The sequence below is a fragment of the Lithobates pipiens genome, unplaced genomic scaffold (assembly GCF_037356315.1).
Source record: "Lithobates pipiens isolate NorthernLeopardFrog02 unplaced genomic scaffold, aLitPip1_a1.2 Scaffold_18, whole genome shotgun sequence".
Classification (NCBI taxonomy): Eukaryota; Metazoa; Chordata; class Amphibia; order Anura; family Ranidae; genus Lithobates; species Lithobates pipiens.
The window spans coordinates 636,086,011-636,110,909 of NW_027507758.1; the positions used below are offsets into that span (position 1 = coordinate 636,086,011).

The 24,899-nt window shown below is 50.2% G+C and overlaps 1 protein-coding gene across 1 annotated transcript; it reads right to left on the bottom strand.

The window, feature by feature from the left end:
- Positions 1-1,993: 1,993 nt before the first annotated feature.
- LOC143989774 (uncharacterized) lies at positions 1,994-19,636 on the bottom strand. Its single transcript, XM_077490044.1, has 3 exons — positions 19,587-19,636; positions 8,351-8,474; positions 1,994-3,190 (listed from the first exon to the last, which is right to left on the bottom strand). The coding sequence occupies exons 1-3, from the start codon at positions 19,605-19,607 to the stop codon at positions 2,280-2,282; spliced, it is 1,056 nt and encodes a 351-aa protein (XP_077346170.1). The 5' UTR covers positions 19,608-19,636; the 3' UTR covers positions 1,994-2,279.
- Between the last annotated feature and the right edge of the window lie 5,263 nt (positions 19,637-24,899).

Here is a 24,899-nt window from a genome sequence, read left to right on the forward strand (position 1 = left end):
CATGTTGCGGATTGTCACTTGCCACGTCGCCTGCCACAACGTGAAGATTGTCCCTTGCCACACATTGCGCATTGGCTCTTGCCACGCCGCCTGGCAAAAGTTGCAGATTATTACTTGCCACGTCACGGATTGTCACTTGCCACGTCACCTGCCACACATTGCGGATTGTCACTTGCCACGTCGCCTGCCACAACGTGAAGATTGTCCCTTGCCACACATTGCGAATTGGCACTTGCCACACCGCCTGCCAAAATTTGCAGATTATCACTTGCCACGTCGCCTGCCACATGTTGCGGATTGTCACTTGCCACACATTGCAAATTGTCACTTGCCACGCCGCCTGCCACACGTTGCGGATTGTCACTTGCCACACGTTGCGGATTGTCACTTGCCACGTCGCCTGCCACACGTTGCAGATTGTCACTTGCCACGTCGCCTGCCACACGTTGCAGATTGTCACTTGCCACGTCGCCTGCCACATGTTGCGGATTGTCACTTGCCACACATTGCAAATTGTCACTTGCCACGCCGCCTGCCACACGTTGCGGATTGTCACTTGCCACATCGCCTGCCACACGTTGCAGATTGTCACTTGCCACGTCGCCTGCCACACGTTGCAGATTGTCACTTGCCACGTCACCTGCTACAGGTTGTGGATTGTCACTTGTCTGCTACAATTGTCACTTGCTGTGCCCCTTTCCTGCTGAGGTGGGGATCGTCACTTCCTGTGTCCCAGAGTGAAGTCAGGCAGCAGAGAGATGATGTAATCTCTCTGCTGCCCGCGGCTGCCTGCACAGTGAGGGCGGAACTGCAGAGATGCAGGGCTGGCGCTGGGCAGTGAGAGATGATGGCCAGCCACCCGCTCACCCACTGAGCCTTCCAGCTGCCTGCTCACCCACTGAGCCGCTGTGCTGCCAGCCCTCTCACCCATACTTTAACCCATTCGCTGAGCTGCCCGCCTGCTGAGCCACCCGCTCACTTAATTGCAACAATTTTTAGGGGGGGGGGGGGGCAATTGCCCTGTTGCCCCCCCTGGATCCGCCCCAGGTTGGAGCACATATAGCATTGGATAGATTAGGAGTAGGTTTGCCTGGAGGAAGCCAACTCCTCCTTAAAGGCGCAGGGACACAATGGACACCGAGCAAGAGCACAATGACAACTGAAGGCATCCAGTGTGTCCCCCGACAAATTCTGCCACCAAGCTGTGCAGATAGGTGACAACCACCCCAATCTATAACCAGCCTTTGCAGTAAGGTGCACATGGAAAGGATATACACATCACCTCTAAATTCTGAACATGGCTGCCCTGGTTCTTCTTACAAAGTTTTTTTTTGGGGGGGGGGGCTCAGTTCACTTTATCATCACAACAATCATTTCTCCAGATGTTACAAAATCTGGCCACAGATTAACACAGGGATTTCCTATGATTTCCTATGATGGACACAATGAATTATTTTTCCTGAAATATCTTCATCAGTAAAAAAAAATTTGATATTTCACATTATGGACATTAAATGGAGCTGATGATCATAGAAAATCACTATATGGAATAAATACGACCAACATTCCTCACAGTAGTAAGAAGATCCGGCAACACTGCAATCCTTGCAGTGTTGTTTATTGGTACATCAGAGTGACAGTAAAACAAACTGACGCGTTTCGGCAATTGCCTTAGTCGTAGGGCTATTGCCAAAACGTGTCAGGTTTATTGTTTTACTGTCACTCTGATGTACCAATAAACGACACTGCAAGGATTACAGTGTTGCCGGCTCTTCTTACTACTGTTGCATTGGAGTGTGTTGAGTGGACCTGGTGTATGGATTGAGTTGTCCCTTCAGAGTTGTCCCTGCAGAGAGCGCTGTTACCTTTCTTCTTTTCAACATTTATCACAGATGGGCAAATACTTGTCAATATATTAAAATATATTTCTTTTTTTCAAAAATAGACCTCTTAGTGTTTGTGCAAGCTTACACTACAAAATATACTCAGCCAATGAAAGGTAATGATTACATTTTTATTTTTCTACTGCTATCAATGGCCAACACGGTACAACACTTCATCCATCTCGGATCTCCTTATCAACTGTTTCTTCCATGATAAAGATCAGCCATGGAGTATATCTGTATATCAGGGTGTGCTTCTTCCCCACATGAGAGCTGTGATGTCAAGCAACATTCATATAGAAGACATTTCCCGCACTCCAGGCACTAATACACCTCAAGGGTTGTGTGGGATCCCTGATGTACAGGAAGACAGGACTTCAGTGAGGAACAATTCCCTCACTCAGGACAGGAAAGTGGCTTCTCCCCAGTGTGACATCTCTTATGTCTGTAAAGATGAAACTTCTGTGAAAACCATTTCCCGCACTCAGCACAGTTATACGGCTTCTCCCCAGTGTGAGATCTCTGATGTCTGTAAAGATTGGACTTGTCTGAAAAACATTTCCCGCACTCAGCACAGGAAAGTGGCTTCTCCCCCGTGTGAGTTCTCTGATGTCTGTAAAGATAGGACTTCTGTAAATAACATTTCCCACAATCAGGACAGGAATACGGCTTCTCCCCTGTGTGAGATTTCTGATGTATGTAAAGATCGGACTTCTGGGAAAAACATTTCCCACACTCAGCACAAGAATACGGCTTCTCCCCTGTGTGAGACTTCTGATGTCTGTAAAGACAGGCCTTCTGTGAAAAACATTTACCGCACTCAGGACAAGAATATGGCTTCTCCCCTGTGTGAGATTTCTGATGTTTGCGAAGATTGGACTTGTCTGAAAAACATTTCCCGCACTCAGGACAGGAATACGGCTTCTCCCCTGTGTGAGCCCTTTGATGTCTGACAAGATCTGTTTTTTGTACAAAACATTTCCCGCACTCAGAACAGGAATGCGGCTTTTCTCCCATGTGAGATCTTTTATGCTCAATAAGATGGAGTTGAGAATGGAAACACTTCCCGCACTCAGTACAGGAAAAGCTCTTCTCTGTTGGAAGGACGGCCCCGTCCCGCACAGTCTGAGGTTCCTCAGGATAAGAGGAATACGATGGTCCATCTACACTGTGTGGTGCCGGATGGACATTTGAGGTAGTCGGGTTTTCTCCTGGACTATACTGTGTGATGTCCTCATCTTCTACTTTACAGTCTGGAGACAAAGTGAGACAATCCTCTGAGGTTTTCCTCATCTCCCGTCCATCTACTAAAATAGAAATACAAAGATTATTACTAGACATGAGCTGATTGGTTCCCCTAAACCAGGACTCCGCCCACATCAGGCAGCTTTTTCTCTGAGGATCTTACAATTCCCCCCTCAAGGTAACTAGTAAATGGGTCCTCTGATCTCCTACCAGATCATTTCTTTATTCATGGACCTTAGTCAGAGAGTGAGGAAACAACGAGAACGGTCTTTTATAGGAGTGACAGTGATGAGGGGATTATAGGACGAGTGTCCCCTCCCCCTCTATCACTCATTGCCATCTTCCCAACACAAGAAGTCCGGCACTTCCTTATTTAGTCCATGATTTAGTCATGAATAACAGCGGGGCTGAGCCCCACCAGAGGTCAGAGAGTGAGGATGGGGGGAGAACAACCAAGATGAAGACTGGACTGATTCTGAAGACCCCCATCATTGGGTTATTGACTCCTCCCTCATTATCACTTTCTGTTTAAGGGTCCAAAGTTTGAGGACATTATCACATTATTATCAACATGTAAAAGTCTGTGCTCCAATCAAATCATCAGACAGAAAGTGGGAGCAAAATAAGTAAGGCCTTTGTACTATACAACTTATTATATAGTATGTAAAAGTTAAGACTATACAGTAACAGATGATGTAATGTACAATATAATTTATATAGTGCAGGGGTAAGGAGTATGTAATGTACAATATAAATGATAAGGGTCAGGACTCATAATATTGGTATTCAATAATCAGTGGAAATGTAAATAATTACATGAGACAAGTTGCAGAGGTCCCACACCGCTGCCTCCCATCTCCTGAGACTGCACTCAGTGACTTGGGTCTGAGACTATACAGACATATCCCTCCACCCGGCACAGCCAGCAGACAACAGAACAAGTAATCCTGGGGGGATTGTTCTGTTATGCCGCGTACACACAATCGGGTGGAAAAGTCCGGCAAACTCAAGTCCGCCGGACAATCCCCCCCGTGTGTAGCCTCCGGCGGACTTTTTTTACTCAAAAGTCCGGCAGACTTAGAAAGTATTTTTGCACTCCAATCTTCCCGCCGGACTCGCATTTCGGTGGACAATCCGGCCGTGCGTGTGCCAGTCCGCTGTACTTTTGAAATGAGCGGACTTTTCCCGCCTGGAGAAAAGTCCGCTCATTTTGAGCGCGTCTCCAGGTAGTCGGGGGCCAGCGAAGGAGGCGTCACTGGCCCCGTCACCTGGTATGGACTTAAAGGGGAACCCCAACGCCGAAAAAAATCAGGTCCACATCAGACCCTTGTCCGAGCACGCTACCTGGCCGGCCAGGAAAAGGGGGGGGGGGGCGAGCGAGCGCCCCCCCCCCCCTCCTGAGCCGTACCAGGCCACGTGCCCTCAACATGGGGGGGTGCCTCCCCCACCCCAAAGCACTTTGTCCCCATGTTGATGAGGACAAGGGCCTCTTCCCAACAACCCTGGCCGTTAGTTTTTTACCTTGCTAGCATTCCGTTCGTTTTTAAACGTTATCTGTATCCTCTTATGACTCAGTGGAGTCATTTTAAGCGCTCGATTATTCGGTTTAAATAAATCCTGTTGAAACGATATCACACGATTTGGCGCATTTTTTTTTTTTTTTTTTTATGTCGATACGTCGTTTGGAGGCCTGCTGAGAGTATCCGAGCGGATTTGAAGATCACGTGACATCCGAACGGTTGGGACGTTCTCCGGCATCTTGTATCGAGACGTCTATGTGATCTGTGATCGAATCTGCGCAGTTTGACCTCCCCTAACAGGGGGTCACTGAGGATCTGGTAAGCCTCCATCTTTTAGTGATGTAAATAGGTGAAGGGTCCACTTGGTCAAGTATTATTTTTCAACAAACAAGATTAGCTACTTCTGCTTTATATCCACATGGGACATTATTTATATTATTTTGCTGCATCAATTTATTTATGGTTATTTGGATTCACAGTATGTTTTTGATTCTATTGGACACTTGAGTTTCAGAAGCATCTTATATTAAGGTTTTTTTCACAATATTTGTGTATTTGATTTTACAGTTTTTTTGTTTTACATTAATATTTATTAGGTCACATTCACATTTAGTGGCCAAGCGCTGCACTTTATTTCTTTTGTTTTCTTTGTGCCCAGTATCCTGGTTATGGTGTTTAGCTGCTGATTTATTCGTTTTTACCAAGCGCAGATTTTTTTATTTTTCTGGCCGTTGGTTGTCGGGGTCTGCGGGCGGGGGGGCTTATCGGAATCAATAAGGGGCCCCCCCGATACCGGCCCCCCACCCTATGTGAATGAGTATGGGGTACAATGTACCACTACCCATTCACCTGTAAAAAAAAGTAAAAAAAAAAAACACAACACACTAGGGTTAAAATAGTTTATTGCACAGCTCCGGGGGTCTTCTCGCCGGACTCCTCCGCTATCTTCTGCTAGCTCTTTTGCTAGCGGAGGAGCCCAGCTTTCTTCTTCGCCGCCGCCCTCTTCTTCCGACTTCGGGGGTCTTGTCCCCCTCTTCGGTTCTTCTTGCCGGGCCACCGCGCCTTCTTCTAGCTCTTTTACAGGCGGTGGCCCGGTCTTCTGTCGCCGCCGCCGTCGTCACCGCTGTCGACGTCTTCTGTTCTTCTCTTCAGATGTTGCCTCGTCGCTCTCTGCTCACAATGACGGGGACACGGCGCGCGGCGACATATAGGGACATCACCGGATGATGTCCCCACCCAGTATGATGTCACAGTCACAGCATCCTGTGACATCATAATAGGCGGGGACATCATCCGGTGATGTCCCTATATAAGTCGCCGCGCGTCGCGTCCGTGCCATTGTGAGCGGAGGATGTGACGAGGCAACATCTGAAGAGAAGAAGAGAAGAAGGGAAGAACAGAAGATGTCGACAGCGGCGACAGAAGACCGGGCCACTGCCTGTAAAAGAGCTAGAAGAAGGAGCGGTGGCCCAGCAAGAAGAACCGAAGAGGGGGACAAGACCCCCGAAGTCGGAAGAAGAGGGCGGCAGCGAAGAAGAAAGCCGGGCTCCTCTGCTAGCAAAAGAGCTAGCAGAAGATAGCAGAGGAGTCCAGCGAGAAGACCCCCGAAGACGGAAGACCCCTGGAGCTGTGCAATAAACCATTTTAACCCTTGTGTGTTGTGTTTTTTTTTTACAGGTGAATGGGTAGGGGTACATTGTACACCATAATCATTCACATAGGGTGGGGGGCCGGTATCCGGGGGCCCCTTATTGAAGGGGGCTCCCGGATTCCGATAAGCCCGCAGACCCCGACAACCAACGGCCAGGGTTGTCGGGAAGAGGCCATTGTCCTCATCAACATGGGGACAAGGTGCTTTGGGGTGGGGGGGGCCGCGAGGCCCCCCTTCCCCAAGGCACCCCCCCATGTTGAGGGCACGCGGCCTGGTACGGCTCAGGAGGGGGCGGAGCTCGCTCGCCCCCCCCCCTTTCCTGGCCGGCCGTGTAGCGTGCTCGGACAAGGGTCTGATGTGGACCTGGGGGGGACCCCCACGCCGATTTTTTTCAGCGTTGGGGTTCCCCTTTAAGTCCATACCAGGTGACGGGGCCAGCGACGCCTCCTTCGCTGGCCCCGTCTACCTGGAGACGCGCTCAAAATGAGTGGACTTTCCTCTGCGTGTGTGGGCGAGTCCGTTCATTTCAAAAGCACTCCGTATTAGTCCGCTGAAAAAGTGCTGTGTGGGGGCAAGTAGCCCGTTCGGAAAGTCTGGCGGACGGTCCGGCGGGAAGTCCGCCGGACAGTCGGCTACGTGTGTATGCGGCATTAGAGATCTTACTAGACCCAGGCATTGGGCAGAAGACCCAAATCACATTCCCCAGGTGCCTAGGTCTAGTAACGTATATGGTGAAAAGCAACATTTTGCTGCCAGCTGAACCCCAGAATCTCTATAAATCCAGTCTACATACATAAATTGTGTCGGCAGCACAAAGAAGGAAGATTATCGGAGAGAAATAGAGGAATACAGGACGGGGAACACAGCTCAGGAAAGTGACCAGGGGATTACAGGCTGATATAACCCAGCCCCCGCCCTACTCTGGACCAATCAGTGAGCAGTATGGGTGGAGGAATGTATTTAGTGTTAATGACCCACCTGTGCTGATCTTTGTAAGAGTGCCGTCCTCTAGAATTAGCCTCATTATTCCATCCTCCTCCATAGACTGCTGATCATCCCTCACATACCTCTCTTCTTCTTCTTTAACCTCAAATTCTATATCGATTGGATCTCCACTCTAAACCAAGAAAATGATAGAGAATATCATCTGTAAGATCGAAGCTTTATTATTGTGACATCACATAAAAAATCCACACATTGTCTCCCTGAGTCTGTGTTTTACAAGCTCCGTCCCACCAACCTTGTAACAGTGTGGGATGGTGTGATCTTCCTGTGTGGAATCCCGGGAATACAGAGGACGGGGACATCTCTCTGGTGGGTTCCTGGTATTTGGTGGCTCCATCATATCCTTGTGTCGTTCTGAAAACTCCTCCATCACTCCATACTCCTCATCCTCCTCTTTATACTCTTCTTTAACAACAATATTATAATCCCCGAGGTTTCCACTCTGAATATATAATAAAACATTCATTGTAACAATCATGCTGTGTATAAATCAGAACTACCAATAATTGTCAATCATCTACCTGATGATGGTGGGGGATGGTGTGATCTTCCTGTGTGGAATCCCGGGAATACAGAGGACGGGGACATCTCTCTGGTGGGTTTCTGTAGCTGGATGACTCCACCATGGTGTCCTGGTACAGATCTTTGTGTTCCTTTAGAGACTCCTCCAACACCCCATCCTCATCATCCTCCTCTTTTATCTCTTCTTTAACCTCAACTTTAGACTCTCTCAGGTTTCCACTCTGAATATATAATAAAAATGACATCAATGGTAACAATGCAGATAATGTACAGATCCTAATGATACTATCAGTGATTGTTCCTCATCTACCTGATGATGGTGGGGGATGGTGTGACCTTCCTGTGTGGAATCCCGGGAATACAGAGGACGGGGACATCTCTCTGGTGGGTTCCCATTACTGGATCCATCTGTAGGAAACACACACACTGACTGAATACATTGTTTCTATGTGTTTATCAGATGATGGGGGATCTAGGTGGAGCCTCTGTACTGCTCTCTCCTTTACAATAAAGTCTCCTCTTACCCGGTGATGTGAGGGGCGGCTGATTGTCCATCATGACGTCCTTGTAGAGATCCTTGTGTCCTTCTAAATACTCCCACTCCTCCATGGAGAAATAGACAGTGACATCCTGACACCTTATAGGAACCTGACACACACAATGATACAGTCATCATCCAGACACATCCCTTGTCTGTTACTGGATAATGCCTCAGAATTCCCAGAATCCTCCTCACCTCTCCTGCCAGCAGATATCATAAATAACACAAAAAATTATTAAAGACAAAACCAGAGAATTTCCCGGGTCAACTCGCCAACCAGTCTGCTTACCAACCAAATTCTCCTGTCTAACCGTATGCATTAACAACTAGGTGATCAATGGGCCCCTGTGCCTTTAAGGAGGATTTGGCTACCCCCAGGCCCACCTGCCACTCATCTAGGAGTTAAGACTGGAGGTAATACAGGGTGCCATAAAGGGGCCTTGCAGCTCATGCATGCGTTTGCAAATGTGTGCCAACTAAACCCCTGTTTTTAACGCATACTGTTAGCATACCTCTTAACCATCCCGGATCCTGCTGGACCATCCCACGATTTGAAGTAACTCCCGGGGGTCCCTTGGATCTGGGCTCGAGTCCTGAAGCCCAGGGCTTGAACAAGTTCCAGTCCTAGGCTCCACTCAGTAGTGGTATCCTCAATGGGTACAATGGGTGCTCCCACACACAGCGCCAAGTGAGGATTCCTGGGAGAAGATCTAGCTGAGAATCTCTGCTCCACCCTTCTCAATGCAGTCACCGGTTGTTAGGACCGCCAGCATCCTAGCAACTGATGAAATAATTTGCAGGCCACCTCTCAGCTCCGCCCCATCTTTGGCTTCTCAGAATCCCCGATTCCTCCTCTCAGCAGCCCCCGATCCCGCCTCACAGCAGCCCCGATCCCGCCTCACAGCAGCCCCGATCCCGCCTCACAGCAGCCCCGATCCCGCCTCACAGCAGCCCCGATCCCGCCTCACAGCAGCCCCGATCCCGCCTCACAGCAGCCCCGATCCCTCCTCACAGCAGCCCCGATCCCTCCTCACAGCAGCCCCCATCCCGCCTCACAGCAGCCCCCATCCCGCCTCACAGCAGCCCCCATCCCGCCTCACAGCAGCCCCCATCCCGCCTCACAGCAGCCCCCATCTAGTGGCTAGTGAAAGGTATGAGGAACTCCTTGTCACACAGAAGCACCTCACCTTCTTCTGTATGTTTGCGCCAGGCACCCAGGGGGGGCATGGCCCACATTTGCTGGTGGATGCCCTGGGTCCCAGGGACACAACTGCCCTCATTCCTGTTTTATTGTGAATGCCAGAGGTGTCTTCTTTACCCACCTGTCAGGACTGTAGCATGAAAGAGTGAAGTGCTGCGAAACTCCTCCTCGGCTCCATGCTACAGTCCTGACACTCTGAGCTGTTAGCAGAACTATGCTTAAAAAAGCTCCTACCATTCTGCATTTGTGAAATAACTGGGGGGCCCTAGTAAGAAAGGATGGATGAATTGGTGAGAGAGCTGGGGGGGGGGGGCACTAGTAACAGAAGAGGGGGAAATTTGTGAGAGAGCTAGGGGTGGGGGTAATTTTCGAGAGAGCTGGGGGGCACTAGAAAGAGAGGAGGGGGTAATTGGTGAGAGAGCTGGGGGGCATTGGTAAGAGAGGGGACTGGAATGTATGAGAGAGCTGGGGGAGCATTAGAAAAAGAGAAGGGGGACTGATGAGAGAGCTGGGGGGCATTGGTGAGAGAACTGGGAGGCATTGCTGAGAAAGCTGGGGGGCATTGGTGAGAGCTGGGGGCATTAGTAAAAGAGAAGGGGGCAATGGTAAGATAGCTTTGGAGAGCATTAGTAAGAGGGGAGTGGTTGCATTAATGAGAGGGCTGAGGGAACCATTGGTGAGAGAGCTGAGGGGGAATTTCTGAGCAATCTGGGGTGGGGGCATTGGTGAGAGAGCTGGGCATTTGTTAGAGGTGAGAGAACTGGGGGGCATTAGTAAGAGATGGGGGAATTGGTGAGAGAGCTGGATAGGCATTAGTAAGAGTGGAGGGGGGAATTAGTGAGAGAGCTGGGGGTTCATAAAAGAAGCTGGGAGGCATTAGTAAGAGGGGAGGGCTTGCATTAGTCAGAGAGCTTGGGGGGTATTGCTCAGAAAGCTGGTGGGGCATTGTGGAGAAAACTAGGGTGGGGCGTCGTTGAGAGAGCTGGGGGTCATTTGTGAGAGAGCTGGGGGTCATTAGTAAGAGAGGAGGGGGAATTGGTAAGAGAGCTGGAGGGGCATTAGTAAGAGGGGAGGGATTGCATTAGTGAGAGAGCTGGGGGCATTGCTGAGAAGACTAGGCTGGGGGCATTGGTGAGAGAGCTGGGGGGCATTAGTAAGAGAAGAGGGGGTAACTGCTGAGAGAGCTAGAGGGGCATTAGTAAGAGAGGAGGGGGGAATTGGTGGGAGAGCTGGGGGGGCATTGCTCAGAGAGCTGAGGGGCATTGCTGAGAAAACTAGGGTGTGGGCATTGGTGAGAGAGCTGGGGGCATTTGTGAGAGAGCTGGGGTCATTAGTAAGAGAGGAGGGGGACTGGTGAGATAGCTGAGGGGCATTGCTGAGAAAACTAGGGTGGGGGCATTGCTGAGAGCGCTGGGGAGGCATTAGTAAGAGCTGGGGGCATTGGTGAGAGAGCTGGGGGGCATTAGTAAGAGAGGAGGGAGAATTGATGAGAGAGACGGAGGGGCACTAGTAAGAGGGGAGGGATTGCATTAGTGAGAGAGCTGCGGGGGAGCATTGGTGAGAAAACTAGGGTGTTGCATTGGTGAGAGAGCTGGGGGCATTGGTAAGAGAGGAGGGGGGGAATTGCTGAGAGAGCTGGAGAGGCATTAGTAAAAGAGGAGGGGGAACTGGTCAGAGAGCTGGGGGGGGCATTTCTCAGAGAGCTGGAGGGGCATTGCTGAGAAAACTAGAGAGTGGGGGCATTGGTGAGAGAGCTGGGGGGCATTTGTGAGAGGTGAGATAGCTGGGGGCATGAGTGAGAGCTGGGGTCATTAGTGAGAGAGGATGGGGGACTGGTGAGAGAGCTGGGGGGCATTGGAGAAAGTGCTGGGGGGCATTTGTGAGAGGTGAGAGAGCTGGGGGGCATTAGTAAGAGAGGAGGGGGAATTGGTGAGTGAGATGGGGGGCATTAGTAAGAGAGCTGGGACATTAGTAAGAGGGGAGGGATTGCATTAGTGAAAGAGCTGGGGCATTGCTGAGAAAACTAGGCTGGGAGCATTGCTGAGAGAGCCGGGGTGCATTAGTGAGAGCCGGGGTGCATTAGTGAGAGCCGGGGTGCATTTGTGAGAGCCGGGGTGCATTCGTGAGAGCTGGGGTGCATTAGTGAGAGCTGGGGTGCATTAGTGAGAGCTGGGGTGCATCAGTGAGAGGGGAGGGATTGCATTAGTGAGAGAGCTGGGGGGGGCATTGGTGAAAGAGCTGAGGGGGGAGCATTGGTGAAAGAGCTGGGGGGGGGGGGGCATTGGTGAAAGAGCTGGGGGGGAGCATTGGTTAAAGAGCTGGGGGGGGAGCATTGGTTAAAGAGCTGGGGGGGGAGCATTGGTTAAAGAGCTGGGGGGGGAGCATTGGTTAAAGAGCTGGGGGGGGAGCATTGGTTAAAGAGCTGGGGGGGGGCATTGGTGAAAGAGCTGGGGGGGGGCATTGGTGAAAGAGCTGGGGGGGCATTGGTGAAAGAGATGGGGGGGGCATTGGTGAAAGAGCTGGGGGGGAGCATTGGTGAAAGAGCTGGGGGGGGAGCATTGGTGAAAGAGCTGGGGGGGGAGCATTGGTGAAAGAGCTGGGGGGGGGAGCATTGGTGAAAGAGCTGGGGGGGTGCATTGGTGAAAGAGCTGGGGGGGGCGCATTGGTGAAAGAGCTGGGGGGGGGGCATTGGTGAAAGAGCTGGGGGGGGGCATTGGTGAAAGAGCTGGGGGGGGAGCATTGGTGAAAGAGCTGGGGGGGGGGAGCATTGGTGAAAGAGCTGGGGGGGAGCATTGGTGAAAGAGCTGGGGGGGAGCATTGGTGAAAGAGGTGGGGGCATTGCTGAGAAAACTAGGGTGGGGCATTGTTGAGAGCTGGGGGCATTAGTGAGAGCTGGGGGGCATTAGTAAGAGAAGAGGGGTGCTTGGTGAGAGAGCTGGGGGGGTATTGCTGAGAAAACCAGGGTGGGGGCATTTGTGAGAGGTGAGAGAGCTGGGTGCGTTCGTAAGAGGGGATGGATGAATTGGTGAGTGAGCTGGGGGGCATTAGTAAGAGAGGAGGGGAATTGGTGAGAGAGCTGGGGGCATTAGTAATAGAGGAGGGGGAATTGGTAAGTGTGCTGGGGAGCATTCGTGACAGAGTTGGGAGGCAATGGTGAGAGAGCTGAGGGGCATTGCTGAGAAAACTAAGGTGGAAGCATTGATGAGAGAGCTGGGGACATTTGTGAGAAGTGAGAAAGCTGGGGGCATTAATGAGAGCTGGGGGCATTAGTGAGAAAGGATGGGGGTCATTAGTATGATAGGAGGGAGGGAATTGGTGAGGGAGCTGGGGTGGCATTAGTAAGAGAAGGAGGAATTGGTGAGAGAGCTGGGGGGCACTAGTAAGAGAGGAGGGGGCATTTGTGAGAAGTGAGAAAGCTGGGGGCATTAATGAGAGCTGGGGGCATTAGTGAGAAAGGATGGGGGTCATTAGTATGATAGGAGGGAGGGAATTGGTGAGGGAGCTGGGGTGGCATTAGTAAGAGAAGGAGGAATTGGTGAGAGAGCTGGGGGGCACTAGTAAGAGAGGAGGGGGCATTGGTAAGAGCAGAGTGGTTTCATTAGTGAGAGAGCTGGGGGCATTGCTGAGAAAGCTAGGGTGGGGGCATTGCTGAGAGAGCTGGGGGGAATTTGTGAGAAGTGAGAGAGCTGGGGGCATTAATGAGAGCTGAGGCATTGGTGAGAGAGCTGGGTTTTGTTTAACCACACCCCTTCAGCCCCCTCCCACCATTAAGCCACACCCACATTTTGCCATTACATTGCGCCACAGCTCACTTACTCCCTCAATTGTCCCCCATTCTGAAGGTATGTGTTACACAGGATAGTTCGGTTGGTAAGCAGACTGGTTGGTAAGTTGAGCTGGGAATTTTCTCTGGTTTTGTCTTTGATGCTTTGCCCTTCAATGTGCTTCTTGCTGTGAAGGTCAGTTATAGGTGGGGACAGGGGCCATTTTGTTTGTTATATATCTTTTATTAAAGCACCACTGCAGGGACCCTACACTCTGACATCATTACATAAACACAGAATACAGGATCTACAGTTCTGCTTTGCTTATAAGGATGCAAAGGGTCCACCCACATCCTAAAAGCACCAGACAAAAAGAGCTGGATGGAGAAACATTGGGGAGGAGGAGCTGTGAGGTCAGTGTGATGTCATAGGATTCTCTGACTCTGGTTGGAGGAACATTGGGAGGAGGAGATGTGGGGTCAGTGTGATGTCATAGGATTCTCTGACTCTGGTTGGAGGGACATTGAGGAGGAGCTGTGAGTTCAGTGTGATATCATAGGATTCTCTGACTCTGGTTGGAGGGAGCTGTGAGTTCAGTGTGATATCATAGGATTCTCGGACTCTGGTTGGAGGAGCATTGGGGGGGAGGAGCTGTGAGGTCAGTGTGATGTCATAGGATTCTCTAACTCTGGATAAAGCAGTGGTTCTCAACTCCAGTCCTTAGGACCCACCAACAGACCAGATTTTAAAGCGGAGGTCCACCCTAAAGTGGACCTTCCGCTCATCGGAACCCCCCCCTCCGGCACCACAATTGGCACCTTTCAGGGGGGAGGGGGGTGCAGATACCTGTACAGTACAGGTATTCTGCACCCACTTCCGGAATAGCTCTCTGCGGAAAGGGGCGTAGATTACGCCCTTTCCGCAAGTGCCCGCCCCTTTCAGCAAGTGCCCAGCTGCCTGCTGGGAAACACACAGATCCCAGAGGCAGCGGGGACCGTCCTTATTGCGCAGCGCGGCTCGCGCATGCGCAGTAGGGAACCGGGAAATGAAGCCGAAAGGCTCCATTTCCTGATTCCCATACCCAAGATGGCGGCGGCAGCACCCGACAGACGATCTAGAGATCGGCTTCGGGTGCCGACATCGCGGGCGCGCTGGACAGGTAAGTGTCACTATTTTAAAAGTCAGCAGCTGCAGTATTTGTAGCTGCTGGCTTTAAAAAAAAAAAAAAAAAAAAACGCGGAGTCCCGGTGGACTCCCGCTTTAAGTATTACTTTGGGGAGATGCAGACTAGAATTACTGCAATCACTGAGCAGAAAATGATATCACCTGTGATGTATTTCAGTTATCTTGCAAACCTGGCCTGTTAGTGGTTCCTGAGGACAGGAGTTGAGAACTACTGGGATAAAGGGACATAGGAAGGAGGAGCTGTGAGGACAGTGTGATGTCATAGGATTCTCTGACTCTGGTTGGAGGGACTTTGGCAGGAGGAGCTGTGAGATCAGTGTGATGTCATAGGACATATAGACTCTGGATGGAGGGACATAGGAAGGAGGAGCTGTGAGATCAGTGTGATGTCATAGGACATATAGACTCTGGATGGAGGGACATTGGGAGGAGGAGCTGTGAGATCAGTGTGATGTCATAGGACATATAGACTCTGGATGGAGGGACATAGGAAGGAGGAGCTGTGAGATCAGTGTGATGTCATAGGACATATAGACTCTGGATGGAGGGACATTGGGAGGAGGAGCTGTGAGATCAGTGTGATGTCATAGGACATATAGACTCTGGATGGAGGGACATAGGAAGGAGGAGCTGTGAGATCAGTGTGATGTCATAGGACATATAGACTCTGGATGGAGGGACATTGGGAGGAGGAGCTGTGAGATCAGTGTGATGTCATAGGACATATAGACTCTGGATGGAGGGACATAGGAAGGAGGAGCTGTGAGATCAGTGTGATGTCATAGGACATATAGACTCTGGATGGAGGGACATTGGGAGGAGGAGCTGTGAGGTCAGTGTGATGTCATAGGACATATAGACTCTGGATGGATGGACATTGGGAGGAGGAGCTGTGAGATCAGTGTGATGTCATAGGACATATAGACTCTGGATGGAGGGACATAGGAAGGAGGAGCTGTGAGGTCAGTGTGATGTCATAGGATTCTCTGACTCCAGATCATTATGGAGACATTCGTTTTCAGGACATTTACTACAAAGGACACTTTTCCTCTTTCTTCCTATTTTAAGCTTATAAAATAAAGACATATATATTTAATTACCCCCTAAATAACCCCCCACCACTAATAAAAGTGATTATAATCCGTTAGTATAGACTGATGAGGTGAGAAGCTGATTGGTGGGAAAGGTGACACAACTTCATAATGAAGAGAATGTTGCGGCCCCGTAAGTGGTTTCCACACTATATATATGTGTGTATCATCATCTGCTGGAGATAAAAGACATCACAGTGACTATGGAGGAAGAGGACGGACATGACGGGGGTTACTGGGTGTAAATAGAAAATAAGATATTATTACCTCCTGTGCTGCCACTTCCAACAATGTCTTCTCTCTACTTCCTTGCGACTCACGGCTCACCCATAAGTTCCTGTTTGCAGCTAATATCACTTCCTGTCTGTATCTGACATCATTTCCTGTCTGGGTAGAAGTGAGATCACCACCTTGTGGAGCTCAGAAGAACTGCAGCTCTGAGAAATAGAGATGGACGAACTTCCGACAGGACGTTTCGCTAACGCGAACCGTGAACGCGGCCGAAAGTTCGCAAACCGCAAAGTTCACAGTGGGCCCCATTGACTTCAATGGTAGGCTAATTTTAAAAACCTACAGGTCATATTGCAAGCCACAAAATTATTACTAGCTGTGCACACATAGTCCCACCACATGGCCACTGACATAACACATGTATGAGGTGAATCTGGGATCGACAACTACAAGCATTCTTTTTTTATATGTGAAATTCTGACAATTCAGGACTCAGGAGCACCAGGGCCATCTTTAATATTGATTGGACCCCGGGCAAAATTTTTCTTGGGGGGCCCCCTCCCATGCAATTTCCCTCTACACCTGCTCTGAGACATACAATAAATAGAAGCTGGACTTAAAATCCACTTACTGTATCAGATCAGGCAGCAATTGTGATTGGTTGCCAGAGGTTACAGCATATCATTACTGCTTACTGACTGGTTGCTAGAAGTTACAGCACACATTACGGCTCACTGATTAGTTGCTAGAGGTTACAGCAAATGATTTCTGCTGGTTAATTAGTTGCTAGAGATCACTGTACAGTAATACTGCTCACTGATTGCTAGAGGTTACAGCACATCATCTTCTCACTGCAGGGAAGCATGATATACATATGAATGCCACCTTTATTTACATATCAATACGCTGGCCACAGCTATTTGCTTAGTAATGCCGCTGCTATTTACATATGAATGCCAGTTATTTACATGTAAACACAGGGTCTGCAGGTGAGTCATGTCTACACAACAATAGGGCAGAGCTGGGCAGCATTAGTACCAGCATTTCACACTGAGAAATCGGGACACAGCACAGGGCTAAAACTTCAAGGAACAAGGACATTTAAACTGGGATAGTTGACAAGTATGAGGCAGCTGCTTTGGAGAATTTCCCGGCTCAACTCGTCAACCAGTCTGCTTACCAACCAAATTCTCCTGTCTAACCGTATGCATTAACAACTAGGTGATCAATGGGCCCCTGTGCCTTTAAGGAGGATTTGGCTACCCCCAGGCCCACCTACCCCTCATCTAGGAGTTAAGACTGGAGGTAATACAGGGTGCCGTAAAGGGGCCTTGCAGCTCATGCATGCGTTTGCAAATGTGTGCTAACTAAACCCCTGTTTTTAACGCATACTGTCAGCATACCTCTTAACCATCCCGGATCCTGCTGGACCATCCCACGATTTGAAGTAAGTCCCGGGGGTCCCGTGGATCTGGGCTCGAGTCCTGAAGCCCAGGGCTTGAACAAGTTCCAGTCCTGGGCTCCTCAGTAGTGGTATCCTCAATGGGTGCAATGGGTGCTCCCACACACAGCGCCAAGTGAGGATTCCTGGGAGAAGATCTAGCTGAGAATCTCTGTTCCACCCTCCTCAATGCAGTTACCGGTTGTTAGGACCGCCAGCATCCTAGCAACCGATGAAATTATTTGCCGGCCACCTCTCAGCTCCGCCACATCTTTGGCTCCCGATCCCACCTCTCAGCGGCCCTGATCCCTCCTTTCAGCAGCCCTGATCCCGCCTCTCAGCAGCCCCGATCCCGCGCCTCTCAGCAGCCCCGATCCCGCGCCTCTCAGCAGCCCCGATCCCGATCCCGCCTCACAGCAGCCCCGATCCCGATCCCGCCTCACAGCAGCCCCCATGCCGCCTCGCAGCAGCCCCCATGCCGCCTCGCAGCAGCCCTGATCCCTCCTCTCAGGAGCCCTCATCCTGCCTCTCAGTGGCTAGTGAAAGGTATGAGGAACTCCTTGTCACACAGAAGCACTTCACCTTCTTCTGTGTGTTTGCGCCAGGCACCCAGGGGGGGGGCATGGCCCGCATTTGCTGGTGGATGCCCTGGGTCCCAGGGACACAACTGCCCACATTCCTGTTTTATTGTGGATGCCAGAGGTGTCTTCTTTACCCACCTGTCAGGACTGTAGCATGAAACCGAGTGAAGTGCTGCGAAACTCCTCCTCGGCTCCATGCTACAGTCCTAACACTCTGAGCTGTTAGCAGAACTATGCTTAAAGCGGAGGTCCACCCTAAAGTGGACCTTCCACTCATCGGAAACCCTCCCCCCCTCCGGCGCCACAATTGGCACCTTTCAGGGGGGAGGGGGGTGCAGATACCTGTACAGTACAGGTATTCTGCACCCACTTCCGGGATAGCTCTCAGCGGAAAGGGGCGTAGATTACGCCCCTTTCCGCAAGTGCCCGCCCCTTTCCGCAAGTGCCCCGCTGCCTGCTGAGAAACACACAGATCCCAGAGGCAGCGGGGACCGTCCTTATTGCGCAGCGCGGCTCGCGCATGCGCAGTAGGGAACCGGGAAATGAAGCCGAAAGGCTCCATTTCCTGATTCCCATACCCAAGATGGCGGCGGCAGCACTCGACAGACGATCTAGAGATCGGCTTCGGGTGCCGACATCGCGGGCGCGCTGGACAGGTAAGTGTCACTATTTTAAAAGTCAGCAGCTGCAGTATTTGTAGCTGCAAAAAAAAAAAAAAACCGCGGAGTCCCGGTGGACTCCCGCTTTAAAAAAGCTCCTACCATTCTGCATTTGTGAGATAATTGGGGGGCACTAGTAAGAAAGGATGGATGAATTGGCGAGAGAGCTGGGGGGGGAACTAGTAACAGAAGAGGGGGAAATTGGTGAGAGAGCTCGGGGTGGGGGGAATTTTTGAGAGAGCTGGGGGGGGCACTAGAAAGAGAGGAGGGGGGAATCGGTGAGAGAGCTGGGGGGCAGTAGTAAGAGAGGGGACTGGAATGTATGAGAGAGCTGGGGGAGCATTAGAAAAAGAGAAGAAGGGGGATTGATGAGAGAGCTGGGGGGCATTGGTGAGAGCTGGGGGCATTAGTAAGATAGCTTTGGAGAGCATTAGTAAGAGGGGAGTGGTTGCATTAATGAGAGGGCTGAGGGAACCATTGGTGAGAGAGCTGAGGGGGAATTTCTGAGCAAACAGGGGGCATTGGTGAGAGAGCTGGGCATTTGTTAGAGGTGAGAGATCTGGGGGGCATTAGTGAGAGATGGGGGAATTGGTGAGAGAGCTGGAGGGGAATTAGTAAGAGTGGAGGGGGGAATTAGTGAGAAAGCTGGGGGTTCATAAAAGAAGCTGGGAGGCATTAGTAAGAGGGGAGGGCTTGCATTAGTCAGAGAGCTTAGGGGTATTGCTCAGAAAGCTGGTGGGGCATTGTGGAGAAAACTAGGGTGGGGCATCATTGAGAGAGCTGGGGGGCATTTGTGAGAGAGCTGGGGGTAATTAACCCCCCACCACTAATAAAAGTGATATAATCCGTTAGTATAGACTGATAAGGTGAGAAGGTGATTGGTGGGTAAGGTGACACAACTTCATAATGAAGAGAATGTTGCGGCCCCGTAAGTGGTTTCCACACTATATATGTGTGTATCATCATCTGCTGGAGATAAAAGACATCACAGTGACTATGGAGGAAGAGGACGGCCATGACCAGGGTTACTGGGTGTAAATAGAAAATAAGATTTCTTTTTTTTTACCTCCTCTGCTTCCACTTCCATCAACGTCTTCTCTCTACTTCCTTGCGACTCACGACTCACCCATAAGTTCCTGTTTGCAGCTAATATCACTTCCTGTCTGTATCTGACATCATTTCCTGTCTGAGTAGAAGTGAGATCACCACCTTGTGGAGCTCAGAAGAACTGCAGCTCTGAGAAATAGAGATGGACGAACTTCCGACAGGACGTTTCGCTAACGCGAACCGTGAACGCGGCCGAAAGTTCGCAAACCGCAAAGTTCACAGTGGGCCCCATTGACTTGAATGGTAGGCTAATTTTAAAAACCTACAGGTCATATTGCAAGCCACAAAATTATTACTAGCTGTGCACACATAGTCCCACCACATGGCCACTGACATAACACATGTATGAGGTGAATCTGGGATCGACAACTACAAGCATTCTTTTTTTATATGTGAAATTCTGACAATTCAGGACTCAGGAGCACCAGGGCCATCTTTAATATTGATTGGACCTCGGGCAAAATTTTTCTTGGGGGGCCCCCTCCCATGCAATTTCCCTCTACACCTGCTCTGAGACATACAATAAATAGAAGCTGGACTTAAAATCCACTTACTGTATCAGATCAGGCAGCAATTGTGATTGGTTGCCAGAGGTTACAGCATATCATTACTGCTTACTAACTGGTTGCTAGAAGTTACAGCACACATTACGGCTCACTGATTAGTTGCTAGAGGTTACAGCAAATGATTTCTGCTGGTTAATTAGTTGCTAGAGATCACTGTACAGTAATACTGCTCACTGATTGCTAGAGGTTACAGCACATCATCTTCTCACTGCAGGGAAGCATGATATACATATGAATGCCACCTTTATTTACATATCAATACGCTGGCCACAGCTATTTGCTTAGTAATGCCGCTGCTATTTACATATGAATGCCAGTTATTTACATGTAAACACAGGGTCTGCAGGTGAGTCATGTCTACACAACAATAGGGCAGAGCTGGGCAGCATTAGTACCAGCATTTCACACTGAGAAATCGGGACACAGCACAGGGCTAAAACTTCAAGGAACAAGGACATTTAAACTGGGATAGTTGACAAGTATGAGGCAGCTGCTTTGGAGAATTTCCCGGCTCAACTCGTCAACCAGTCTGCTTACCAACCAAATTCTCCTGTCTAACCGTATGCATTAACAACTAGGTGATCAATGGGCCCCTGTGCCTTTAAGGAGGATTTGGCTACCCCCAGGCCCACCTACCCCTCATCTAGGAGTTAAGACTGGAGGTAATACAGGGTGCCGTAAAGGGGCCTTGCAGCTCATGCATGCGTTTGCAAATGTGTGCTAACTAAACCCCTGTTTTTAACGCATACTGTCAGCATACCTCTTAACCATCCCGGATCCTGCTGGACCATCCCACGATTTGAAGTAAGTCCCGGGGGTCCCGTGGATCTGGGCTCGAGTCCTGAAGCCCAGGGCTTGAACAAGTTCCAGTCCTGGGCTCCTCAGTAGTGGTATCCTCAATGGGTGCAATGGGTGCTCCCACACACAGCGCCAAGTGAGGATTCCTGGGAGAAGATCTAGCTGAGAATCTCTGTTCCACCCTCCTCAATGCAGTTACCGGTTGTTAGGACCGCCAGCATCCTAGCAACCGATGAAATTATTTGCCGGCCACCTCTCAGCTCCGCCACATCTTTGGCTCCCGATCCCACCTCTCAGCGGCCCTGATCCCTCCTTTCAGCAGCCCTGATCCCGCCTCTCAGCAGCCCCGATCCCGCGCCTCTCAGCAGCCCCGATCCCGCGCCTCTCAGCAGCCCCGATCCCGATCCCGCCTCACAGCAGCCCCGATCCCGATCCCGCCTCACAGCAGCCCCCATGCCGCCTCGCAGCAGCCCCCATGCCGCCTCGCAGCAGCCCTGATCCCTCCTCTCAGGAGCCCTCATCCTGCCTCTCAGTGGCTAGTGAAAGGTATGAGGAACTCCTTGTCACACAGAAGCACTTCACCTTCTTCTGTGTGTTTGCGCCAGGCACCCAGGGGGGGGGCATGGCCCGCATTTGCTGGTGGATGCCCTGGGTCCCAGGGACACAACTGCCCACATTCCTGTTTTATTGTGGATGCCAGAGGTGTCTTCTTTACCCACCTGTCAGGACTGTAGCATGAAACCGAGTGAAGTGCTGCGAAACTCCTCCTCGGCTCCATGCTACAGTCCTAACACTCTGAGCTGTTAGCAGAACTATGCTTAAAGCGGAGGTCCACCCTAAAGTGGACCTTCCACTCATCGGAAACCCTCCCCCCCTCCGGCGCCACAATTGGCACCTTTCAGGGGGGAGGGGGGTGCAGATACCTGTACAGTACAGGTATTCTGCACCCACTTCCGGGATAGCTCTCAGCGGAAAGGGGCGTAGATTACGCCCCTTTCCGCAAGTGCCCGCCCCTTTCCACAAGTGCCCCGCTGCCTGCTGAGAAACACACAGATCCCAGAGGCAGCGGGGACCGTCCTTATTGCGCAGCGCGGCTCGCGCATGCGCAGTAGGGAACCGGGAAATGAAGCCGAAAGGCTCCATTTCCTGATTCCCATACCCAAGATGGCGGCGGCAGCACTCGACAGACGATCTAGAGATCGGCTTCGGGTGCCGACATCGCGGGCGCGCTGGACAGGTAAGTGTCACTATTTTAAAAGTCAGCAGCTGCAGTATTTGTAGCTGCAAAAAAAAAAAAAAACCGCGGAGTCCCGGTGGACTCCCGCTTTAAAAAAGCTCCTACCATTCTGCATTTGTGAGATAATTGGGGGGCACTAGTAAGAAAGGATGGATGAATTGGCGAGAGAGCTGGGGGGGGAACTAGTAACAGAAGAGGGGGAAATTGGTGAGAGAGCTCGGGGTGGGGGGAATTTTTGAGAGAGCTGGGGGGGGCACTAGAAAGAGAGGAGGGGGGAATCGGTGAGAGAGCTGGGGGGCAGTAGTAAGAGAGGGGACTGGAATGTATGAGAGAGCTGGGGGAGCATTAGAAAAAGAGAAGAAGGGGGATTGATGAGAGAGCTGGGGGGCATTGGTGAGAGCTGGGGGCATTAGTAAGATAGCTTTGGAGAGCATTAGTAAGAGGGGAGTGGTTGCATTAATGAGAGGGCTGAGGGAACCATTGGTGAGAGAGCTGAGGGGGAATTTCTGAGCAAACAGGGGGCATTGGTGAGAGAGCTGGGCATTTGTTAGAGGTGAGAGATCTGGGGGGCATTAGTGAGAGATGGGGGAATTGGTGAGAGAGCTGGAGGGGAATTAGTAAGAGTGGAGGGGGGAATTAGTGAGAAAGCTGGGGGTTCATAAAAGAAGCTGGGAGGCATTAGTAAGAGGGGAGGGCTTGCATTAGTCAGAGAGCTTAGGGGTATTGCTCAGAAAGCTGGTGGGGCATTGTGGAGAAAACTAGGGTGGGGCATCATTGAGAGAGCTGGGGGGCATTTGTGAGAGAGCTGGGGGTAATTAACCCCCCACCACTAATAAAAGTGATATAATCCGTTAGTATAGACTGATAAGGTGAGAAGGTGATTGGTGGGAAAGGTGACACAACTTCATAATGAAGAGAATGTTGCGGCCCCGTAAGTGGTTTCCACACTATATATGTGTGTATCATCATCTGCTGGAGATAAAAGACATCACAGTGACTATGGAGGAAGAGGACGGCCATGACCAGGGTTACTGGGTGTAAATAGAAAATAAGATTTCTTTTTTTTTACCTCCTCTGCTTCCACTTCCATCAACGTCTTCTCTCTACTTCCTTGCGACTCACGACTCACCCATAAGTTCCTGTTTGCAGCTAATATCACTTCCTGTCTGTATCTGACATCATTTCCTGTCTGAGTAGAAGTGAGATCACCACCTTGTGGAGCTCAGAAGAACTGCAGCTCTGAGAAATAGAGATGGACGAACTTCCGACGGGACGTTTCGCTAACGTGAACCGCGAACGCGGCCGAAAGTTCGCGAACCGCAAAGTTCGCGGCGGGCCCCATTGACTTCAATGGCAGGCGAATTTTAAAAACCTACAGGTCATATTTCCAGCCACAAAATAATTACTAGCTGTGCACACATAGTCCCACCACATGGCCAATGACATAACACATGTATGAAGTGAATCTGGGATCGACAACTACAAGCATTCTTTTTTTATATGTGAAATTCTGACAATTCAGGACTCAGGAGCACCAGGGCCATCTTTAATATTGATTGGACCCCGGGCAAAATTTTTCTTGGGGGGCCCCCTCCCATGCAATTTCACTCTCCACCTGCTCTGAGACATACAATAAATAGAAGCTGGACTTAAAATCCGTTTACTGTATCAGATCAGGCAGCAATTGTGATTGGTTGCCAGAGGTTACAGCATATTATTACTGCTTACTGACTGGTTGCTAGAAGTTACAGCACACATTACGGCTCACTGATTAGTTGCTAGAGGTTACAGCAAATGATTTCTGCTTGTTAATTAGTTGCTAGAGATTACTGTACAGTAATACTGCTCACTGATTGCTAGAGGTTACAGCACATCATCTTCTCACTGCAGGGAAGCATGATATACATATGAATGCCACCTTTATTTACATATCAATGCCGCTGGCCACAGCTATTTGCTTAGTAATGCTGCTGCTATTTACATATGAATGCCAGTTATTTACATGTAAACACAGGGTCTGCAGGTGAGTCATGTCTACACAACAATAGGGCAGAGCTGGGCAGCATTAGTACCAGCATTTCACACTGAGAAATCGGGACACAGCACAGGGCTAAAACTTCAAGGGACAAGGAAATTTAAACTGGGATAGTTGGCAAGTATGAGGCAGCTGCTTTGGGCCCCACAACAATGACAGGGCCCAGGGCAGCTGCCCCTTTTGCCCTGCCTTAAAGACGGCCCTGAGGAGCGCATGAAGGCAATGGAGGAGAGGAAAGGTCAGGGTAGGCTATGAAGAGGGTGCAGGAGATGATCACCAGCACTGAGATATAGAGCACTGACACCAGCACCGTGATATAGAGCACTGACACCAGCACCGTGATATAGAGCATAAAGATACATATATCCACGCTGTAACTTAACAGCAGTAAGGTAAGGGGACACCTATATACTTACTACACAGGATCGCACGGGACACCCATCACCCATAGCACTCTCTGTTGATTGACGTTTACAGGCACCAAGCACGTTTGGATGTTGGACACTAATTACAAATGCACTTTGCACTTTGAATATGTTTCACGTTGTTTTTGGATATTGAATCGTTTTTATGAATTTATTTTATTATTGATTATTTATTCTAATTATTGCATATTTATATTTATTCACCTAATTT